General features: G+C 34.4%; 1 protein-coding gene across 6 annotated transcripts in view; it reads right to left on the bottom strand.

Annotated features, from left to right (window-relative positions):
• TRIP11 (thyroid hormone receptor interactor 11) overlaps window positions 1-23,136 on the bottom strand; it is a 66,908-nt gene that overhangs the window by 10,462 nt on the left and 33,310 nt on the right. For 5 of the 6 annotated variants that reach the window (XM_031454212.2, XM_031454211.2, XM_064486208.1 and 2 more), the window contains 8 exons: window positions 22,832-23,025; window positions 19,397-19,560; window positions 17,183-17,286; window positions 12,980-13,079; window positions 2,479-2,560; window positions 1,568-1,682; window positions 1,015-1,131; window positions 303-447 (listed from right to left, as the gene is read on the bottom strand). In XM_031454212.2, coding sequence (XP_031310072.2) covers window positions 303-447; window positions 1,015-1,131; window positions 1,568-1,682; window positions 2,479-2,560; window positions 12,980-13,079; window positions 17,183-17,286; window positions 19,397-19,560; window positions 22,832-23,025 — 1,021 coding nt within the window. Of the gene's footprint in view, window positions 1-302; window positions 448-1,014; window positions 1,132-1,567; window positions 1,683-2,478; window positions 2,561-12,979; window positions 13,080-17,182; window positions 17,287-19,396; window positions 19,561-22,831; window positions 23,026-23,136 lie in introns of those variants that run through there. The other variant, XR_004137467.2, reaches the window with a different exon arrangement.

Consider the following 23,136-nt stretch of genomic DNA (forward strand, 5'->3'; position numbering starts at 1 on the left):
GAGAAAGGAAATTATTCTTTCAAGAAGAATAATTCAAGGTGGCTTATGCAGAGAGAGAATAATTATTCCAATAAACAAAGGGAAAATATTTCATATTGTTTAAATTAATCTAAGCTAATTAAACATCAGATTGCTACAAGACTATATGGAGCCAAAACCTACTGTCTTAGTGGAATTCTGGAATTAGTCATTCCACATTTTTAAAAACACTCAAAATTTAGTTAATATCACTATAAAACATAATCATAAATTAAGTGTTCGATTTTTTAAATTGTGAAAAAAAAATAAGTATCTGAGTTTACCTTTAAAACTTTCTGGTCCACTTGTATCTAGTCTTCTCCTTCCTGGCGAATCTAGAGGCTGCATATCATGAACAGAAAGCTTGGGTGGTGGAATAGATGGATGAGATTCCGTTTCCAGAAATTTAACAAAGAGTTCTGAAAAAGACTAAGAAAAAATATTTTGGATATATTAGCCAGATATTAAAATAATATTCACTACAACCAAGAAAACAAACCAGCTATTCTAATTAAATATTAAAAACTAGCCATGCTATGCCATTTGAATTGGTTCTTTATAAATAAGCTTTATGAACAATTAAAAGTGATAACACTTTTAGTTACTTAAGTATCAATTAGAAACTTTAACAATTTAATAATCTTTGATGACAACACTCATTACAAACCTCATAATCAGAATTAGCCATCTGATAACACTTAGATTTCTCGCCATCAAGACACTTAAGACATCAAGTCTTAAATCATTTCAGTAACTCTTTACACAGACATGAAAAATTATACTGACAGAAAACAAGTATTAAACAGTCATATTTCTCTAAAGTAACACCCAATCAATGAGTAGAGAAAAGCTCACCAGTAATATTATCTGATTAAAATAATGTAGTGTAGACTTTTCCTTTAAATTAAATTTTATGCCATCCAGTTTAAAATAGTTTCATCTTTAACAGTTTTATCTTTATCTAAACCTTTAAAATGTTAATAAATCAACTCTTACACTATTAAGCAGAGATTGCTGATTTGGTCTCAAAGGTGTATTGGGGACACTTTTTGATCCTCCTCCAAGCCACCCAGTCATCCACCTGGTAACACCACCCTGATCTTCTTTAAGCAACTGAAAGATTATTTTAAAACAGAAAAATATTATCAATACAAGAAAAGGAAAAAGAACCATTTTTACAAGATTTCAGATGACAGCAAACCATGCTTTTCAAGTTCAGTTCCTAGCGAACATTTCCTACTGACAGAAGCTACAAACATACTGAAATGTCATCCCAAGCACTACCTCCAATAGAGCTGAGGGTTGTCGTGTCTCAAAATTAAGTTCAGCATTCTGATATGAGCACTGGCTTACAAGTTACAAAACATTTAAACTAGTATTATACAAATTGCACAAATCTACCTCTTCTTTGTAGTATAAAATGACTCCACTTCTACACTGTTGAGAAAACTGTATTCAGGAAAAGTTATATAGTAAAAGAAAACAATCTTATATGATGCCAGTATTTTAGTTATAAATGTATTCAGAATGACATTCACTGTTTGGTTACCTGCTCCATTTCCTCCTTTTTGATACCTAGGATGCTTCCCATTAATCGTAACACTTCATGACGCTGATTTTTTGGTGTGTGGAAGTGTCCAATGAAGAGGTTTCTCATTAGGACTCTAAGAAAAAGAAGGCATAACAGCTCAAAGTAACTCAACAACTATCTCAATATTTAGTGTGCCCAAACAGTAAACACCACATATGCTTAAACAATACTTCATTATTAAAAATAATAAACAATATTTTAAAGTAGCTTTAAAAAATCTTGATAAGTTTAATCAAGAATATTGCAAACAACTCAAAATGTGACCTTTAAAAATATCACTCATCAGCCACCCACTTTCTTCAACTGAATAATCAAGGCGATATCTCAATCAGTAATTCTCAGCGCCTGTCTGGGTTGATGTCTACACTGCAGATTTTTTCCTCCCCACCTTAAACGGTGATGATGGTTCTTGCACTTAATGGTCATGCTTTTATTTCTCCATTCATTCACATTTGTTAAAAATTTGCTAATATCTAAACCTTTAAAATGTTGATGATATTAATACATAGATACCCAGGTTTCAGACCTAATACATCTGAGCATGAAGATATGTTTATTTAAGGACAGTAAAGAGAGCAAAAAAGAATGGTAAGAATAAACTTTGTATTTTCTAAGTACTTCATATTGTGGTGATGTTTTTTAAACTCTTCTACGTGGTTCTTAGAAAGAGAATTTGAGCTGGGAAAGATCTATTTAAAAACCAAGAGAAGACAAGTTATTCTACTGACCCCTCAATAAAACCACCTACAGCTCATCATTATATAAGAAAAAGAAAAGGTTTTTTAAAAACTTAATCACATATAAACATGTACATGTTACCATAAAAGTAATCCCTATAAAATACATAAAAGCTACAAGGCAGAGCATACTTGTCCACTTTTCCTTCTGTGCTGTTCACTAAGTTCATCAGTTTCTTTTGTACATCATCCAGCATTTCTTGTCGGAGCTCATCTGTTTTAAAATATGTGAATTAAGATAGTCATTAACTGATTAAGATAGCCTGGATGAATATATAACAATAATGAGATTTATGACATGTTTACTGTGAATTCTGATAAATGCACTTATTCTAATTAGGAATATTCAATTATACCCATCTCTTCTTTGGTTTAGGGAACCAGGCTCTCTGGTATAGAAATTACCTAGAAGTCAGAGTATGCATTAATTCACACTGTTTACCCTGAATAAAATAATCAGTTTTTTAATAGAAAATTTAAAAACCAAAAGTTTTCATTCTCTTCAGTAACTTTATAGCAAATAAGAGATTTTCACCACTGCTTCCTTGCATGAAATGTTTCCAGAGTCATTCTGTAATGGAAAAAAATGGATAGGACAATTTTAGATTTTCCTTTTTCCATTTTCCTGGCTGGACTCTTTTTTGTTGAGCTGACTAAGAAGAGCAGCTAACACAACTGAGACCATGGCTCAGGATGCAGCTGTTAGGGCAAAATATTCTGGGGTAAATAAACTGCAAAAAACAATTCATATCACTGGTTCCAACATACTACACAAGATACTACAGCTTATGACTGATTCAGAAAGATGTTTGGACTATTTTACTTTTAAATTCTTATTTATTTAAAAAGGAAGCAAAATCTGTAAAATCTTGGCAAAATCACTGGAATTTGAACAGTATTAAAATCAAGTCTAGAATTACAACAGGAGAGAGACTCTGTTCATAAATTCAACCATGCCACGGGGCCATCAATTCCTAGAATAAGGAACTCTCAGCAAATCCATGAAGTTTACATCTGTTACCTCAGAAATGCATAGTATGAGCCCAAGGAGATATTAACATCAACCTAGATTACAAGTTTCATTCTGAAAGAAATGAAGAGGAGAAAGCTGTGCAGCAGAGCTCTACTTTTCAAATCAAGAAACACATCCAAACACTAGACTCTGACCTCTTGCCACAAACCTACTCTTTGAGTTATGTAGTATTTTCCTAGTAGTAGCAGGATACAAGTCTCTTTACCCAATAGATGACTTGCAAATATTTTCTCCCACTCTGTGGATTGTCATTTCACCTCCTTGACAGTATCCTTTGAAGCACAGAAGTTTCTAATTTTGATGAAGTCCAATTTACTTTTTCTTTTGTTGCTTGCTTTTATTGTCATATCCGAGAAGTCATTGCTTAACTCAACATCACAAAGATTTATCCCTATGTTTTCTTCTATGAGTTTTACAGTTTTAACTCTAAAATGTAGGTCTATGATCCACTTTGAGTTACTTTTTGTGCATGGTGTGAGGTAGGGGTCCAATTTTGTTCTTGTGTATGTGGATATCCAGTTGTCCCAGCATCATGTGTTGAAAAAACTGTTCATTTGAAATCTTTGTTGAAAACCAATTGACCATAAATGTATGGTTTGTTTCTGGACTCTCAATTCCCACTGTAAGACTTCTGCAAATGTTTTTCCTTCTGCCTGGAAAGCTCTTTTCCATCGGCACTGCCTATTAACTCCTCTTCACCCTTCACATCTCAGTTCCCAGATACCTTCCTCAAAGTTTTCTCTGAAACCTTACAGATTAGGTCAGGTCCATCTGCTTTATGTTTTCACTCTGTCGTGTACAATGCTTAAAATTCTGATTTACATTACTAAATGCATATACAAAATGTCCAGTTCAACTGTTTGTAATGGCTTGTGGTTTTTCCAAACTGCAAAAACCTAAACTGCAAAATGTAATAGACTAACTTTCACCAAAACAGAGATGGTTGTCATAACCATATTATAAAAAGCAAGGTTTGTGTTTGGAAAATCTACTACAAATGTTTCCTTTCCTGTCTTTCCAGTGAGGAATTTAAGCTTGGACATTAAGAGAGACAGACAGACAAAGAGAGACAGACAGACAGACAGAACAAGACTATTATTAAAGTCTGAGTCAGTAAAAGACATTTTAAATTCTTAATGGGCACATATATACTATAAACCATGGTGCCAATCAGAGCTTTTCTAGTACTATATTCTAAATTAAGTAGAAATTATAGAACTCTCAAATATTCAGAGGAAGAACAGCAAGTAAGTTAACTCTTGTTGATGTTCTGAATTAACCAGCCCAAATGAACTAAGGTAAGAGCCAGAGTAAGGATGGGCACAGTCTTCTCTTTCATACTCCTCCACTTCTCCCCAAGGCTACAGAACGGTAGCAGAGGAAAAGGCCAAACTTACCATACCTACACCTTCCTTTTCTCTGAGTTTCCCTTCTCCTATCTACTTTCTTTAAAATTAATGATTTTTATATTGACTACATGTCAAAATAATATTCTAAATATACTGTGTTATATATTATTAAAATTAAATTCACCTGTATCGTTTTACTTTTTAAATGTGGCTACTAAAAAATTTTAAATTATACATGTGGCTTGGATTATATTTTTATTGGACAAGACTGCTCTGGAGCATAACTAGGATATAACCACTACACTATACGGTCTCTTATTAAAAAAAGAAAAGAAAGGTAAAACTGAATGATAAATAGACATCTCAGATAAAATTCGTAGAGCTGATTCCGATAAAAATAATTCCAGTAAAATAAATTAGAAAAATTTAAACTTTGCTTTATTAAAAATGATAAAAAAAAGTCTTAACAAAATTCAAGTAGAAAATACTTTTTGATTAAAATTCATTAATATTGGTATAATTTTTATTAAAATCTTTCTGTTCTGAAAGGTATGATCAAAACATTCTTAAGGCCAAAATAACAGGGCAAGAATGTCTGAAACTCATTATCAGAATACAAGTTAGTCCTGAGCTAATGTGAAAGAGAACTGACGATCTGCATATCTTTGCAGGCATGCAGAGGGCTGTTTCAAATTCAAGTAACAGTTTACATGGATTCTGATATCTGAGTCTAGGGAATAAAACCTCAGAATTTGGGGGAAGAGGTTGGAAGGATGGTATTTAGGAAAGACAGGAAAGTAGCAAAGGTTTGGAAAAGAAAAGAAAGTCAAGTACTGACTTCAAAGGTCCCTATAGACTTCTCTTTTTCCCCAGGCACCTCTGTTCTCCTCCTATCAAAGCTTCGGAATATTTCTCCACAAAAATTGAACACTAATTCAAACCACAATTTGAAATCAGAATTGTATTTATATGGGCGGGCAAAATACAGTTATTCAAAAATGAGTTTTAGCCAAATACAATATCCCTGTGAAATAACCTAAAAACTTGCCAAAATAAGTCTTTGGAAGTTGGAGGAGGGGGAAAGGACGGGGGGTACACTCTAAAGTCGAGCAATAAAACAACTGAGATTGGTCTAGTTTAGAAGAGTTACTCTGAATATATGACACCTTAAAACCATATCAGAGTTTCTTCTCTATAATACCTAAAGAGGGTGACATAGTCTTCATCACTTGATTTAAAATCAAAACTAAACATAAAATGAAAGTGACTACAAGAAATCAGCACATCGTAATTTTACATTTTATTTGCGATTAGTAACACTGCACTGTAACACTGACTTCAGAGCACATCATAAAATTAAGTCACACTCTTTACAAAGTCATTGGCTATTTCATGACTAAGCTCCTTTGGACAAGACTCAAGTTTATTTAACAGTCACCTGACTGAGAAAAGAAAGGTGGTTGGAGCAGGACTAGAGACTCAGAAGACCTACATGTGAATTATGGTCCTGTTGCAAGATCCGGATATGAATCATGGTCCTGTCACTGGCGCCAGACATCGTTGCCTACTTTGTAAAATGAGCATGCTTATCTTCAAGGATTTTGAGAGAATCTACTAAGTGATTACATGTGACTTTTCTAAACCATAAAGTGCTATATAAAGCATTAGTACTTATTCATTTGATTTCTTAAAATATCATCTTTCAACCTAGCTCTAACCAACATCAATAATATGTATCACTTTGGTTAACATTAACATTGACAATATTTCCTCCATTTTGCCTTGTCATCTTTACAAACTAAGGCAAAGAAGTCAATAGAAGGAAAAAAAGACTGTTAGAAATATGATTTTATTCATAGATATGTCAGTAAATAAACTGGGTCCAGTGTCTTACTAGGACTGGCTATGTAAAAAATAAATTTAAACCTGATATATTGAATCAAATATAAGGAAATTTAGCCTCATTAAATATAATCAAAGCAAAAGATAGAAAATAGATGGTCTTTTTATTACAGAATTTCAAAGTATACAAGATCACTTTCACTATAACACCAAATATTTTTAAAGACACCTTGTATTTATTTAATTTGAAGTTAGAACATATTAGTAGCTGTTTTGTCTTTTATTTCAATTCCTTTCAATCACTTCAACAGAATTTTAAGGTCTAGAGTACATGGTCAATGTTTTATTGTTCTGTAATTATAATTAGTAATTGCTGAGTGGAAAAGTAATGTTTGAAACTCCACTTCCTAGCAATGAACTCACAGAAAAGAATTTTATTAATACAATATAACCTCATTCATTTGAATTTCACTTAGATTAGAATCAGCAATTAAACTGAAATAGCAATGTTGAAGCCTACTGGATTACTTGTACTGTTAAATTAGAGTTACTATGTGCATTTGAATGAGATTTTATGTAAATATTCTTAATGTAACCAGATCAAATTTATTTTCCTTCTCCACCCTTCTCCTTCAATCCTTTAATATGAATTCAGATCATTTTAATGCACCTTCCATATCAAAATATCAAAACAAAGTTTTTTTAAAAGACTGAACGCTGTGAGTCAAGTTATATATTTAATTTTTAAAGGTTCACACAGACTTGCCATATCCCAAATGAAAGGACCACATTAGCACTGGTGAACAGTAAGGTCATTATAATGATTTTGCCACTTACTGAATATCATCATCCCTATATATCCGTATGTAGTAATATACAGTAATGACAAATGGTTTTCTAGGCTGCAGACTAAACCTCAACCCATTTCTAAAAGCTTGCTGTTGCAAATCAGCAAGGACTAAATCTGGCCCAAAGAAATGTTTTGTTCAGCCTACACAGGGTTTTTAGAAAAACTTAAATTAGGTGTCACATTTAAAAATCGGAATATTTCACACTAAGAGTCTACATTTTTGGTGTCTCTTGAAAGATCTGAATGTTTGGCAACATTGGACCCACATTCCAGCATGGCAACAGTTGAGTGAAGCTGAGAATTCGCTGCCCCGCATAAGAAGCTCTCCAATTCACTACAGTCTCTACTTAATCCCATTTGCTCTTTTATATTATAATTTGGACCCCAGTTTACAATTTGTGTTTGTGATCCATACTTGTAGTTTCATTTCTTAACAGAGCAGCTCACTTCCACCTCTGCCTTCTCAGCAGTCTTGACAGACACATCAATACCGCACATCTGCGCATGCTTGAGCCCGTGTGCGCACACACAATTAGTCCACCATATCTTCTGCCAAATTATGGCACATACTTTCATATAAATTCCTCCCTCTGTCTGGAATGTTCTTCCCCATCCACCTGCCGGCTTAGTTATACCTATTCACCATTCAAGTGAGGCAAATATACCCTTCACCAGCCTTTTCTACTCCCCACCCCTCGTACCGCCATCATGAAGTGGAATAGACTGCTGCTTCCTTCTGAAATAATCTGTTGCATGCATGTGACTACATGTGGTCTTCCTCCCTTCCTGCTTGACTATACACCCCCTGAAGGTGGAACTTTGTCCATCTCTATATTTCTAGTGCCTATTTTAGTGCTTGGCACACAGCAGAATTATATTTTTTAATTAATTTTTATAATTAATAAAAATAAAAAATAATTATATTTCTTTTAAAAAAAGAAAGAATGATTTTTTTCCTTGGGAAGGAAGACTGAGAACAGAATACAGGACAAAAAGCATAAACGATTTACATTATGAATTACTCATCCATATGAGGGAAAATACACAAAACACATTAAGTCAAAACATTCTCATCTCTACGTAATTTATTTCTCCTTAGAAGAATTCATAAAACACATATTTAAAAATATAACCATTAAGTTGAAAAGGGCTTAATTATTCACCTAATTGGCATAAGCTTTTTTCTGAACTAAAATTTTGACACTTTCTAATATACCCAGATGTTTATATCATCACAAATAATTTTTAACTATTTATGGCAATTCAGAAAACTGCATCTGGTATTTCTTATGTTTCCTCTAGAATCACCACTTCTGCCAAAAACATCTATAAAGAAATCCCTCAAAAGGTTTGGGTAACAAAGCGTCTGGGAATGTATTTGGCCTATGTTCAACAGGACATTATATGTTTTCTTATATAAATCATGTCCTGGAAAATGGAATGTCTTTATTTAAAATAAAAACTCTACCATCCAGCACCTAAAGGTAGTTCCATGAAAAACACTTTAAACTTCTTTTATATTTGTAGCTTTAAAACATGTCTTTATGCTTCATATTACAGTTGGTTTACTGGGGCTCATTTTATACATTCTTCTAGATTTTCTTAAAAAAAAAAAAACACCACTCTAAGGAAATTTTCCATTCTCATTCTCAACTCATAGAAGACTTTTTTAAAAAGCTGTCACCAAACCTTCTTACAAAAAAAAAAAAATCAGTTATGGGGCCCTTTAAGATATGGGTATAAACTGGCACAAAGACCAAAAAATTTCCCCAATGCTGGAATCTAAACTTGTATTGTTTAAGAACTCTTTTGTGCTTCCTATTTCAATTTTTATACAATCATTTTCATTTAAGCAGGGATTTAACTCAAGGATGTTGGTACAGAACAATAAGGAAAAGAAGAAAAAATTAAATTTGTTAAATTTGGCCATGAATTTAGCAAGATAACACATCTTGTAATGGTTCAGCTATAGTCTAGGTTTCCATAGGTGTGTATTTTCCCATGAATGACAATTCTGTAGAAATTCTGAACTCTGATCAACTCAGAATAGTTAATGAAAGATACTGTCCTATCTGCTTCATAGAGGACCAATGTCTTAGGTTTGAAAAAAAATCAATAAAATACTGGATGGCATGTAAAATAAGTATTTGGAACTATACTGAAAAAGAACACTTCTAGGTAAAATACTAAAAGAATAATTTCTAAAAGGAAGGAAAGCAATGATTCTACCAGCCAACATTATCTATTAAAACACAGCACCTATAGGATCTGTCTGTTTCTTTTTGTTACTTTCCCATGGTGTGTGGGGCAGGGGCTGGTGGGAGAAGACGACGAAGAACTTCCTATATTTTGGGGGTAAATCCTACTACTAGTTTAGAGCTCTGTCTGCTCAAGTTTCTTTCCTCTATGGAATGCCCCGACCCTTAATGGGATTCTTGGGGAATTAAATACGTACTGTCTTATGACCACAGCTGAGCATCACTGTCTTAAATTATGAACCTATGGTGTATGTTACACTCTGTGTTACTTCCTTAACTAAATGAACTCCTTGAAAAAAGGCACCCTATCTAGTATCCCACACAGCATCTAACATGAAGCAAAGAAGTTCGTTCTCATTAAGTATTTAATACCTGATAAGACATCTTCATATTTTCCATGGAAAGCCTGTCAATACTCAGAACTCACAACCACAATTGCATGTACACAGCACTAACTATTATGTAACCTAAGAATGACTGAAATCATCAACAGTCTACTGTTTACTAGTGGTGCTACATGCAATAGCTCCCTTTTCTTACGTTTGACCAAACTGAATCATCCCATCTCTGGTAGCAATGACATAATCAAGCATTTCGAATAAAATACCATTTTTAAAAATGAGTTTCCTAATATTGTTTAAATGTTGAAACTGCGTATCAACTAATCATTAGTCTACACATGCCTGGAAATAAAACAATACTTCGCATCTACAATTCAAGTCTCTATATACTTCCTTGCAACAAAAGCCAATCTGTCTTTTTCAAAACTTGTTTCTCCTGGCAAATATTTTTGCTGTCTGGCCAAGTTTTGTGTTAAAAATAAAGTACAGTATTACAACATCAATCAACATTTAAAGTACTTAATGATCTATGAAAGAAAATATATAGTGATTCTTTTTAAACAACCAAGCCAATCAAAGTTTTATTTATATTATCAAATCAAGAGTGCAGCTTTGAGAAAATAAAATCACATTTGTGTTTAGAGATATAAAAGCAATATTAAGCACTTAGGTAATAAAAGAAAACAGACTGTTAAAAAGAGCGTAAGTGGTAAGAATGACTTAAAGACATAACAGAACTAACTGTCCTTTTACCCACCCCCTTCCTGTCTGTGCAACACTGGCCTCTTGCCTGTCTTTTCAAATACCAGTTGTATGAGCATAATTAGTTTTTTCTGTGGCTAATATTGACTTCACAAAGTAAGTCCAAAGTTCCTATGTATTTGCAATGAATATTACTTGTAACTTTTTACATGAATAGGGGCTGGGGCCACCTAAGCTTCGTCATTTACAATCAAAGCCTGAAAATATTCTACTACTGGGGCTTTATTTAATTTGGGAGGGGTGGTTCTTTTTTTTAAAAGCATTTTTGGGGGTAGTTAGGTTTATTTACTTATTTATTTGGTTTTTTAAATGGAGGTACTGCGAATTGAACACAGGACTTCGTGCATGCTAAGCACGCACTCTACCTAAGCTATACCCTCCCCTCTACTACTGGCGATTTAAATGGGTGCTTGAATGAGTTACTAATTGTGCAGAGACTCTGATAATATTTAGCAACTACAATAAGTCAAAGAATTTTTTATGATACCATCATCTATTAGGAATGATTCAGGTAATTGTCTAAAAGGGGGCGTGAACTTAAATATTACAGTAGCGTGACATATAGCACTGAACTGTCACCGACCAATGAACTGGTTCAGAATACTACCTTCTTACCTCCAGTTGTCTAGCCCTACTCTAAGGTATCAATTAATTCTTTGGTTAATTCCCTGGGTGACCAGTGTGTCTCCTCTGGGTTGCCCAAATGTCTTCCAGATAATGCTGTAGTTATAATGGCCTTCAACCTAACTAGACTGTTTTCCCAATAAATACTGCCTCCAGGTAAGGGCAATCCCTTCAACATTTAGGGTACAACATAGAGGATACTGCCCTATCTTCAAAGGAGATGGAAATATGAGAACAAAATACAAGTCAGACTATAAATAACCATTTTTTCTGACAGGAGGAAAGACAGTAACATGGAAAGATCATGAGCTTTGGTCAAGGGTAAAAGACTTTCAAATCCCAGTTTCTTTAACTTATAAAATGGAACTAATACTACCTACTTCAGAGTTTCTGGTGAAGAGTAACTGAAATGTGAGAAGACTAAACAACACAGTAAATGTTACACAAAGTGTCCACGGTACCCAACATATAACTGCTTCTTTGATGCCCATTTCCAGCGTCTCTACAAGATGGAGTTCCAAAGCTGGCCAAGTCCCACAAAGTAAATAGAGGACTTTCAGTTGCACAGTAATCTGCCTCAGAATCAAGTCGTCTCGAGGATACTGCCTCACATGATCTATCTAATTATTATGTTTTATTCCTTTAAGCTGAGTGACTTTGGCTTGTCCTTTGTATCCACACCTCAGTGATTTGTCTCCTTGCCTCCGTAACATCCAACTCACTGTTTCTGTCTGACGGTGCCTGTGCTGTCCTATCTCCTACTTTTGCCTGTTTCTAATTCTACTTCATGTTACGTGGTACTTAACTTAATTACACGCCTTGGTGCTACTGTGCCTAACCCAGACACCTAAAGTTGGTACATTTCTAGGTCCCATTATCACTTTTCTGATAATCTTAAGTCATTATCTACTACATGCAGCCCTAGAATAGCTTCAACTTCCTGGGGACTGTTAAATCAGAGATAAAACGAGGACTTGCCATCTCTGTCCACAGGTAGTGTCAACAAAGCACTACGAACCACCTGATTATATGAGGCCCAACTGATAACCCAAAGCACAGGACTCACTCTGGGGAACTGACAGGGCTCATGAGATACCTTACAAGCATCAAAAAAGTACATGATGAGTGCCTGCATTAAAGTACTAGCCATAATCATACAAACTAGTTATACCCAGATATTCATTCCACAGAAAGTTACTCTTTCACCTGAGAATGCTGCCCTAACACATCAGACAGCTTCAAGTAGAATGAACACAGACTGAACAGAGAGAACTCATGCCCTAACAAGACGAGTCAGTCCAGTCACTCACCTTGATGGTCAAAAGGGTGACAGCCAACACAACTGAACTGCTTGAATATCCAGGAAAGCTAACTGGACAGCCAGGGCCAACTTATGACTCTGGTTTCACTAGGACCATATTCAAGTAGAAGCAAACTGGTCATGGGAGATGGAAATGGAAGCCACACACAAACGGAAGCTGGTCTCACTCAACTGTACCAATGCATGGGGGAAAATCACATTTGATTCAATACTAGTGTTGTAGGGGAAAAAAAAGAAAAGGAAAAAAACCTACTTTGTTTTTTAAGTTCCTCAATTTGTTCTTCCTTTAAATCTAACTGTTCTGTCAGTCTTGATGCTGAATCCAGCGCAGCATTTGCTTCATCCAAACGCTCCTAAGGAAGAAAAGTTCATTAAAAAGCAGCATGCAAAAAACTATTTCACAAACTACAGGGCTGGAGGACACCTTAGAGCCAATCAACCACTTTCAGCTGACGAAGCTGTACTTCTGTGACCTTGAGCAAGTTCACACAACTAATAAATATCAAAAATAGAACTCACACTTCACAACACAATGACATCTCTTTTAGAGGAACTAAATAAAAAAAGAGGATGCTATTAAAAAACAACATGGTGGCAAAAGTAAAAAAGTGACAATAATAAGAGAATCAAAACTATTAAAAAAGATACAAAAAGTCAAGAAATATAGCAACAAATGTTTTTGAATTTTTGCAAGTCTGATGGGTATAAAGTGATGTTTCATTATTACTTTAATTTGTATTTCCCTAACTACATACTAGTGAACTTGAGTGTCTTTTCATGTTTACAGGACAGCTGAATCTGCTCTTCTGTGAAAACCTTTGCGTATCTTGCCTATTTTTCTATTGAGCTTTCTCTTACCAGTTAGTTTGTATGAGCACCTTATAGGTAGATAAGAACCCTTTGCCATTAGTGCTAAAATATTATTTGCCAGATCTGTCGTTTGTCAATTTATGGTATAATATCTTTTGCCATGTAAAAATGTTTAAGTTGCTTACAGTCAAGTAAGTTCTACTTCGCTCTTACAGCTTCTTCAGTTTTAGTCTTGGTTAGGCTCCTCCTTGCCCCTTGACTTTACATGTGGTCTTCTAGATTTTCTTGTAAGATATTCACCTTGCTTAATGTTTACATCTTTAAAATAGTATTTCTCAATGGGAGTGTTTTCAGTATTCCTGGCCTCTGCCCATAAATGCCAGAAGACCCACTCAGTCACTGTAACAGCCAAAAAAATAACCCCAGATTTCCCAGTGCCACGCCCAGTTGAGAATCTTTGCTTTAATACAGCTGGAATTTACTTTTGTATGTAGTGTAAGACGGGGTCCAATTACTTTTTCTTCCATATAGATAGCCAGTTGTGCCAACATTGTTTATTAGATAATTTATCCCTTTTCCTGTTACACTGAAATTAGTTTAGGCTTTAGTTTTAAATTCTCAAATATAACCTGGGCCCCATTTTTGGATTCTCCTTCCTCTCCACTAATCTAGTCAAAATGGTACTGATTTATGGCTCTATTTTGATATTTAGTAGGCAAGTCCCTCCTGACTGTTGTTCTTTCACACAATTTTCTTGGCTATTCTAGAGTATTCACCCTCGTAAATGTCAGGGCAAGTTTCATCTCCTTGAATCAGAGTGTCACAGCTTTTTTGATAGGATACAGTCTCCAGTTATTTAATCAAACATAATGTAGATGTTGCTATGAAGGTATTTGCAAACGTAATCAATGTCCCTAATCAACTGAATTCAAGGAAGGTGCATTATCCTGGATAATCGGGGGGGGGGGGGGGAGGGTGCCTGACTGAACCAGCTGAAACTCTTTGAAATCAGGGCTGAGGTCCATCTAAAAAAGAGAAGAAATTCCACCTGTGGACAGCAACTTCAGCGCATGTCCACAGAGTCCATCCTGCTTATGATTTTCTTTCCTGACCACTTGCAGACAATAGCTTTGGCCCAAGCCTATGAGTTCCAGCCTGCTTGTGATGTGATCTTCCCATTTTGACTGCCAGCCCCATGAATTTCAGACTTGCTTAGCCAGACCCCACAATCATGTTGCTAATTCCTTATAATAAACCTCCTAGGTGTGTGCCTATATATAGTACATATATCAATGTGTATTTGTATGTATATATGTGTGTACATATATACACACACTACTGATTCTGCTTCTCAGGTTGAACCTTCTCTGATACACAGGGGAACTGAAACAAAAAAATTTAAATAAAATCTAACATTCAAAATACAAAACTAAATTTAGTGTAAAGGAAATTTAAGTAAACTTTCAAATGACTTGGTTAACCTCACAGAATTTACATTTAAGAAATTGTTAAAGCTCAAAACTACACTAAGATTTTTTTGAAAATTAATATTTGGATTTTATTATTCTTTCTACCATTGTTTGGTTTTTATTTAATTAATTTCAGCTTTTATCTTTACTAATTCCCTTAGTTTTTCTGATTTATTTTGTTATTTTTCTAAATATATGTTAAACATATTTTAAATTTTAAAAAATAAAGCTAGTTTAAAAAGATCTGGACTTCTAACAGTATGACAGACTAGATATTCTGGAGTGACAGGTAACATTTAAAAGGTTGGATAAAATACCTTTTTAATGTGTTAATGACCAGAAAGCATAAGTGGTGAAAAACATATTAAAAGATGCTTGGAACTGATTTACAAAACAGAAACAGACTCACAGACATAAAAAACAAACTTATGGTTACCACAGAGAGAAGGGGATGAGAAGGGATAAATTGGGAGTTCGAGATTTGCAGATACTAACTAATATATATAAAATAGATAAACAACAAGTTTATACTGTATAGCACAGGGAACCATATTCAATGTCTTGTAGCAACCTATGGTGAAGAAGAATATGAGAATGAATGTATGTTCCTATGTGACTTAAGTATTGTGCTGTACACCAGAAATTGACACAACATTGTAAACTGACTATACTTCAATAAAAATATATTTAAAAAAAAATAAAACAAACAAAAAAGGATGCTTAACCTCATCAGTAGAAATGCAAATTAAAACAATAAGAAGAAAGCCCTTCCTACCAACCACACTAGCAAAAACTTTAAAAAATATGATAATGCCAAGTGTTGCCAAGGATGTATGTAGAACAAGCCAACTCTTATGTACCACTGGAAGGAGAAAATCAGCACAACTGCCCTAGAAAACGATCTGCCACCAAATCTAATCGAGTTGAAATTGACCGTATACATCCTATGACTCAGCAATTCCAGTCAGTATACACACCTGAAAGAAACTCTTGTATGTGTGCTCCAGGAGACAGAAACAAGGAAGTTCATAACCACATTGTTTGTACAGCAGATAACAGAAATGTCCTTCATCAGTAAAATGGTAAATAAATTATATATTCATGCAATGAATATAGCAGTGAAAATAATGAACCTTCTAACAGAACTACAAAGTAACATGGCTGAAACTCATGAACATAATACTAAGCAAAAAAAGCAAGTCTCACAAGAATTATTCAGTTTACACACAGTTCAGCATCCCATTTAGATCTCGTTTAAAAATATGCAACAGTAAACAATCTATTGTAATGAAATGCAAATCTATGTATAAAACCATAAAGAAAAACAAGGGGGTAATAAACATGAAATTTTGTAAGTGCTCATCTATGAGGTGGTAGGAAGGAGTGGAGATGCGGAGGTGTGTGCAAGGAACTTCAAAGGACATTGTATTTCTTCTACTGGGTGGTGAGTACGTGGGTATTTGCTGTATTGCTATTCTTATGTTTTACACATATTATTTAAATACTGTTTCTAAGCCACTCAATATGTAGAATTTTAAAAATTCCAAAACATTTAAAAGAAACATATCTTCACTTATTTGGAATATTAGTATGTCCAAACAGCACACTCACCACCAATGACAGGTAAATCAATTTTATTATTTTCCACCAGCCATCACCAGAGTCTACTTATAACTCAGAAAAGTTTATCCCAAATCTAAAAGAAAGTCACCTTGGTGTCACATCTCTTCACAAGGGTTCATTTATTTATTTCTTATATATAATTTTTATATGTATGAAATACAGCGTAAAATAAAGAGAAAAATATTTTAAAGAATTACACTGCAAAAGGAAAAGATCTAATCAGATAACATACATTTTAATCCATGTAAAATAAAGTACCCAGTATATTTTGTTGAAAAGAGAAAAATTATAAAGTTAAAATTACGCATTTTTTTTTTTAGTGATATCTAAAATACCTACCTATGCTAAAAATTTAAATGTCCTATCATCTCATATTTGCTGCATCCATTCCAAACTATCAGTCACATGAGGGAAATCCTGAATATCTTGTTCACTATTGTGCCCCAGCAACAACTTTTACTAAATTAGTTGTTTAGGGGATTATTTCCAAGACAAAAATTCTACAACTGTTTTGTGAATAATAAAATTTACAAGAGTAAATTATTTCAACTAACCTGTAATGACACCAGTTTTCCTTCCAGATTTTCTGCCTTTTTCTTCCATTCAGCAATGAGCTGTTTGTGCTTTTCTAGTTCAGCAGAGTACTTGGTTTTTTCCTCTGAAGAGGAAAATAGAAGTTACGTTAGTATTTTGTAATTGTGTGATAAAATCAGAATTTTAAACCACTTGAAATTTTAATAATTCAACAAAAATAGTCCAAATGTCTCAGCAAGAAAATTATATATGCCTTAGTGATGATGTTAACTGGAATTAAAGTAATGAGATCAGTTTCCTCTGCTTAAATCCTCCTCCATCTTGTCCACCTTACAAACTTTCCCTCCCTTCAGAACTCTGTACTCAAATACTTCGTCTTTAGCAAAGCCTTCTCTACAGCCTCAGTACTATGTTTCTTTGTACACGTGGCCACTCTGGTATTATACAGAGTAGACCTAGATAATTCTTATATTTAAAATTCAAAGTTTCAACCACATGAGTAACCCTGATATGTACATATGTACAAACTTAAACTTCTGCTCAGGAACAGAACTATAACCTCTGTTACGTCATTGCCTCATACCCTCTAATCACCCGTCCCCCACTAGCAATTCATTCATTGCCAATAATTACTGATTGTATGAATAGACAAATGGATGGGTGAGTGATCTAAAGGGGGTAAATCTGAGGATGGGAGGTAGATGTGGAAAAGCATATTTGGTTATCAGGGTACAACTGTTCTGGTCACTGCTACTGTGTGTCTAAAAAAGTAGTTTCCACTGGAATTAGAACATACAGTTACCTTAAAGTGTAGAAGAACAGCTAAGAACAAGTTAATCAATATTTCAAAGGACAGTAATTACTGACGATTAACTCTTCCAAGTGGATTTAACCTCCAACCAACATCTTAAAACCTAACCATCTTTTCTACGTATGTGCCTCTCTCTTCCTGTGTATCCCTTTTATCACGTGATTCTCCTTACTACATTACCTTCATACTTCCCTCAACCCTCAGCTTACCTGGTCACAATATGATACTGAAACAAAGTTCAAATAATCACCATATATAGTTTATGTTCTCTACTTTAACAGTAATGGGAGTCTAATTTGTTGATGCTACTTATCTTTTCCCCCTACAAGTGGGTAATCTCTCAAAGATTTCCCCATGCCTAATCTAAAATAGCACTCAAGCCCAAATTCCCAAAACAACAGTTGATCCTTGAATAATACGGGTTTGAACTGCACAGGTCCACCATACACAGTTTTTTTTCAATAAATATATTGGAAAAATTTTTGGAGATTTATGACAATTTGAAAAAGCAGATGAACCACATAGCCTAGAAATATCAAAAAAAAAATTAGAAAAAGGTTATATCATAAATGCATAAAATATATGTAGATACTAGTCTATCTTTACATGGGCATAAGGTGAGTGATAATTAATATAAACTTAATAATGTGTTAGTTTTCCTACCGTTTTATAATATTGCTTCCAAAGAATTAATTACCATATGGTATGCCTCTCTTGTAATTGGAAAAATTGCGTATTAGCCTAGTAAGTGGTTTTATAAAAACATGTAACCATGTTTCCAATACTATATTATGAGTATGACTGTAATACTGTATAACATAAAAATTTTATAACAATTCATTCATTAGTGTAAAGGCTAGGCTACAGTAAGGAACTGTACCGATTATACTAGGCTGTCGTAAAACAATCATATTGCTGCTTCTTCATTATCAATGCATGAATCATTATACCTATAAATAAATATGAATTTCTTTTTCACACTACCTTTTCATTTTTGATGTCCAGTACTAGTAATATGTATAACAGCTACAGTATTTTGTATTATATAATACTGATGTAGGCACTAACAGACAATTTATCTTATAAACAGACAACATAAACTCATGGTATCAATACAGTACAGTAAATGTATCTTCTCTTCCTTATGATTCTCTTAACATTTTCTTTTCTCTAGCTTACTGTATTGTAAGAATACAGTACACAGTACCTATAATATACAAAAAAATGTGTTAATCAACTATTTATGTTATCAGTAAGGCTTCTGGTCAACAGTAGGCTAAAAAGAATTGAGTGTGGGGAGACTCAAAAGTTATACATGGATTTTTGACTGCGTGGGGGGTCAGCATCCCTATCCCACGCATTTTGTTCCAGGGTCAACTGCACAGTAACTTTTCTTCACTGAAAGACTAGCCATCCAACTGACCTTGCTGGAAGTGCTCCAGGACCATCTGCAGGTTGGAGAGTGACAGAGCATACTGCTTTACTTGTTCCCGAGACACAGACAGCTGCAGTGAGGTTTCATCCCTTTGCTTGGTTACCATATTCAACTGTTCCTGCAATGACTCTACCTGTAAACTGGCTTGATGGCTTTAAACAAAAAGAACAGAAGTCAAACTGTGTCTATTTAGATACTTTAACAAGATGAAATACCTTCCCTACGTTTTATTGCAATAAGTGCAAGTTAGATTTCAAAGTATTTAAATACTTCAATAAGATGAAACCACCTCCTATGTCCTTTTTTCAATTGTGGTAAAATATACATAACATCTACCATTTTCACCATTTTTAAGTGTACAGTTCAGTGGTACTAAGTACATTCAAACTGCTGTACAACCATCATGGCCATCCATCTCTAGAACTTCTTCCACCTTCCCTAGCCAAAACTCCACACCCGTTAAACAGTAACCCCTCCTTTTCTTAGCAACCACCATTCTACTTTCTTTATTAAACTGATGGTCCCTACATTTTACTGCATTAAATTCAAGTTAGATTTCAAAGCAATTTGAAGAGTTCGTCTGATCTTTGCTCTCCCTGGTTTTTTGTTAATTCAATCATCCTTCCTGTGAAAGTGAGTTTGAATAAATGGCAGTCATTTTAAAGACAGAATTGGCCTAAACAAGAAATGTTAGCATAAGAAAAATTTACAAACAGCCTGCAACCTCTGTGTTTCCAGGCTAAAACTCTACAATGCAATTTATCAGAAAATTGTTACATCGTAAGGGACCTTGGAAGTCATTCTGTCCAGCTTCCAACCTAGCAAGAAATGCATTCTAAGGATTCTATTCCCCTTGCTTTTGACACTTGCAATCCTGGTAAACTTACAACTTTCCAAAGGCTACCCTACTGATTTACTTCTCTGATTACTAGTTAATTATCTTTTACTGCCGTCTTTCTTTCTGCCTAAAAAAACAACCTCTACACCTGCCCCAAATAATAAATCAGACATCCCTGAGAGATTTATAGAGTCCAGTCTTATATCATTGATATACTTCTTTAAGGTATAATGATTACATACGAAATACTGCAATAGCCTTTTCTGGTTTTTTAATATCCAGTTAAATTCTTATTCAGACCAGCCCATTAAAGCTCATTAAGAGCTGCTCACTTTGAAGAAACTTTACCCAATAGCACCCTCTTGTGGAAAGAGCAGTAAACTGATAACCAGACGACTGAACTCTGCCCTATGTGCCTTGGACTCAACTTTGCTGGCTAGTAAATCACTCAAAGGGTAATTGTAAGGATGAAATGAGCTGTGATGTCATTCAAAAAGTTAATAAATACGTGATGGTACTATTGTTAAAGGCTCAAAACACCATAATCTGGTTTGTAGATTTAAGTTACTTATACAACAAATATTTACTGAACATCTATGAAACTATCTGTAAGAATATACACAATGGGAAGGGTATGAATAAATTGTGTCATTCCTAACCACTCCCCCCACACCGGCTCCAGTAACCTTACATTTCACTGGGTGAGAGAAAGTGTAAGACGAGTCAACAATTACCTATACCCAAAAGCAAAATACAAGTACCCTATCAAAGACTCAAAGTATTACGCAGGTCCAAAGGGGAAAACATGATACTAGGGTTTGATTTTAGATTTGAGCATTAGGGTGCTAAACAAAGCATTCTTTATGAAGGAAACGCTATTTGAAGAACAGTCAGGAGTAATAGAAAAACTAACTAGGGATCAGGCCCACTCTTTAGGAAGAAAGAATATGAAATAAAAAAGTGTAAGAAAAAATAGGAAAACAGCTCTATCTGAAGAACTAAGTAACAGTTTTGGTTGGATGTAGATGATACTGAGAAATAAGGTTAAGGTGGTAGACATCCTGGGACAAATTCATCCACATCTACCCTGGTTTTGAAGAAAGGAGTAACAAGATCACAGCCCTACCTAACAAAGGTCATTCTGAAAGTTAATTTAAATGGTAAATGAAAGGAGGCAGAGACTAGAAACTGTTTTAATTAGAGAAAACAAGGGCCTGAAAATTGAAAGGACAGATGATCAATTTTATAGACTGAGGATGTTTTGATATTTCTGCCAATGTGAAACACATACACAAATGTTCACTCACTCTTTTAATTCTCATTTTAAACAAGTTTTTCTTCTGAGTCTGAATAACATATCTTACAAAGGAGGGTGAGGTGTTCACCCTCAGAAGTGTTAACTCTCCTGGCCTATAATCTTTGCAGACAGAGATAATATCTACTATTTCCTTATTATTTCCCTCAGCATCACCCATAGTAAAAAGATAAATAAAAAGACACACACAACTAATGGGAATGGAAACGGACAAAATTTTTCTGGAAAATTAGTTAGCAGTACATCTCAAAAGTTTAAAGAAACCCTTTTGAACCAGAATTCCCAATTCTAAATATTTACACTAAGGAAATAATCTATCACCAACACAACAATACCTATTTGGGGTTATAATGACAGCACTCTTAGTAATTCTGAAAAGTTGAAACGCTCTAAATGCCCCAAAATAAATGACTGGATTAGAGAAATTAAGGCAAATCCAAACAATGGTATACTATGTAGCCATAAATGATATTGCAGAAACATATGGCTTAACGTACTGACATTCATTAAGTGATAGAAGCAGGTTACAAAATAGTATAAATATAAATTCTGCTTTCAAAAAATACATAATATATATATATACACATATACAGAAGCACACAAAGGCACAAAAAAAGATTCTCTCTGAGCGCATGAGACTGTGGTTTTTTGTTCTTTTTGGTTTATGTGATTTTCCTAAAGTGGAAAATATAATGCTTTTGTAATAAGGAAAAAATTTTTTATTGCGAGAAACAAGATTTAAAAATATATAAGCAGGGACTTGGTCACTCAAAAGTTCTACTAAGCCAGGAGTTAACACACACTGACCTACATCTTTACCTTGCTGCCTCCTCAGCTCTCTTCTTTCTAATACCCAAACTTTGTTCAACCTTAGATCACCTGACTTTAAAAAAAAAAAAATCACATAAATTAAATTAGTTCCCGGGAAACCTGACAAAGCTAATTAAATTGTTCAGAATTTAAACCTAGTCTCCTAAAATGATCAGAAGCAATTATCCAGGACAATGGTTAAGATTCAGGAAAACCTCAGTTTGAACGCCAGATCTGGGTAAGGGCTACAGATCTGACTGTAAAACCTACATGTCCACCTGTGTGCCTGACCTTGGGAAGGTTACTAAACCTTTTAACCCTTAGTTTCTTAGTCTGTAAAACGGAGATAATGAATTTCGTGAGAATAAAATGAGGTAACGTATGAAAAATTCTTACTGAGTCTGACACTCCAGAAGTGTTCATCAGTTAATGTTAATACTAAGAAAAATGAAAAAGTTACCTTGCATTTTCCATTGCATTGGAGGATGAAACTAGCTTTTCCTCCAATACAGTGACTTTCTTTCTTAGTTTAGCCTCTCTATCTTCTGCAGCCAAAGCTTCACGGGTATAAGAATCTTCTGATTCTAAAAGATGGTTACGCAATCTCTCTAGCTCCTGGTTTAAGCGTAATTCTTTGTCACGTAAATGTTGAACCTAGGCAAAGGACATTTCTTTCATTTTCCTTCTGTAAAATGCTCCCTTTTTTCCCCTCCAACAAGGCACTTTGTTATCAAATCTTTTCCCCATTACTGGAGTGTATTAAGT

Source organism: Camelus dromedarius, chromosome 5 (assembly GCF_036321535.1).
Source record: "Camelus dromedarius isolate mCamDro1 chromosome 5, mCamDro1.pat, whole genome shotgun sequence".
NCBI classification, from domain to species: domain Eukaryota; kingdom Metazoa; phylum Chordata; class Mammalia; order Artiodactyla; family Camelidae; genus Camelus; species Camelus dromedarius.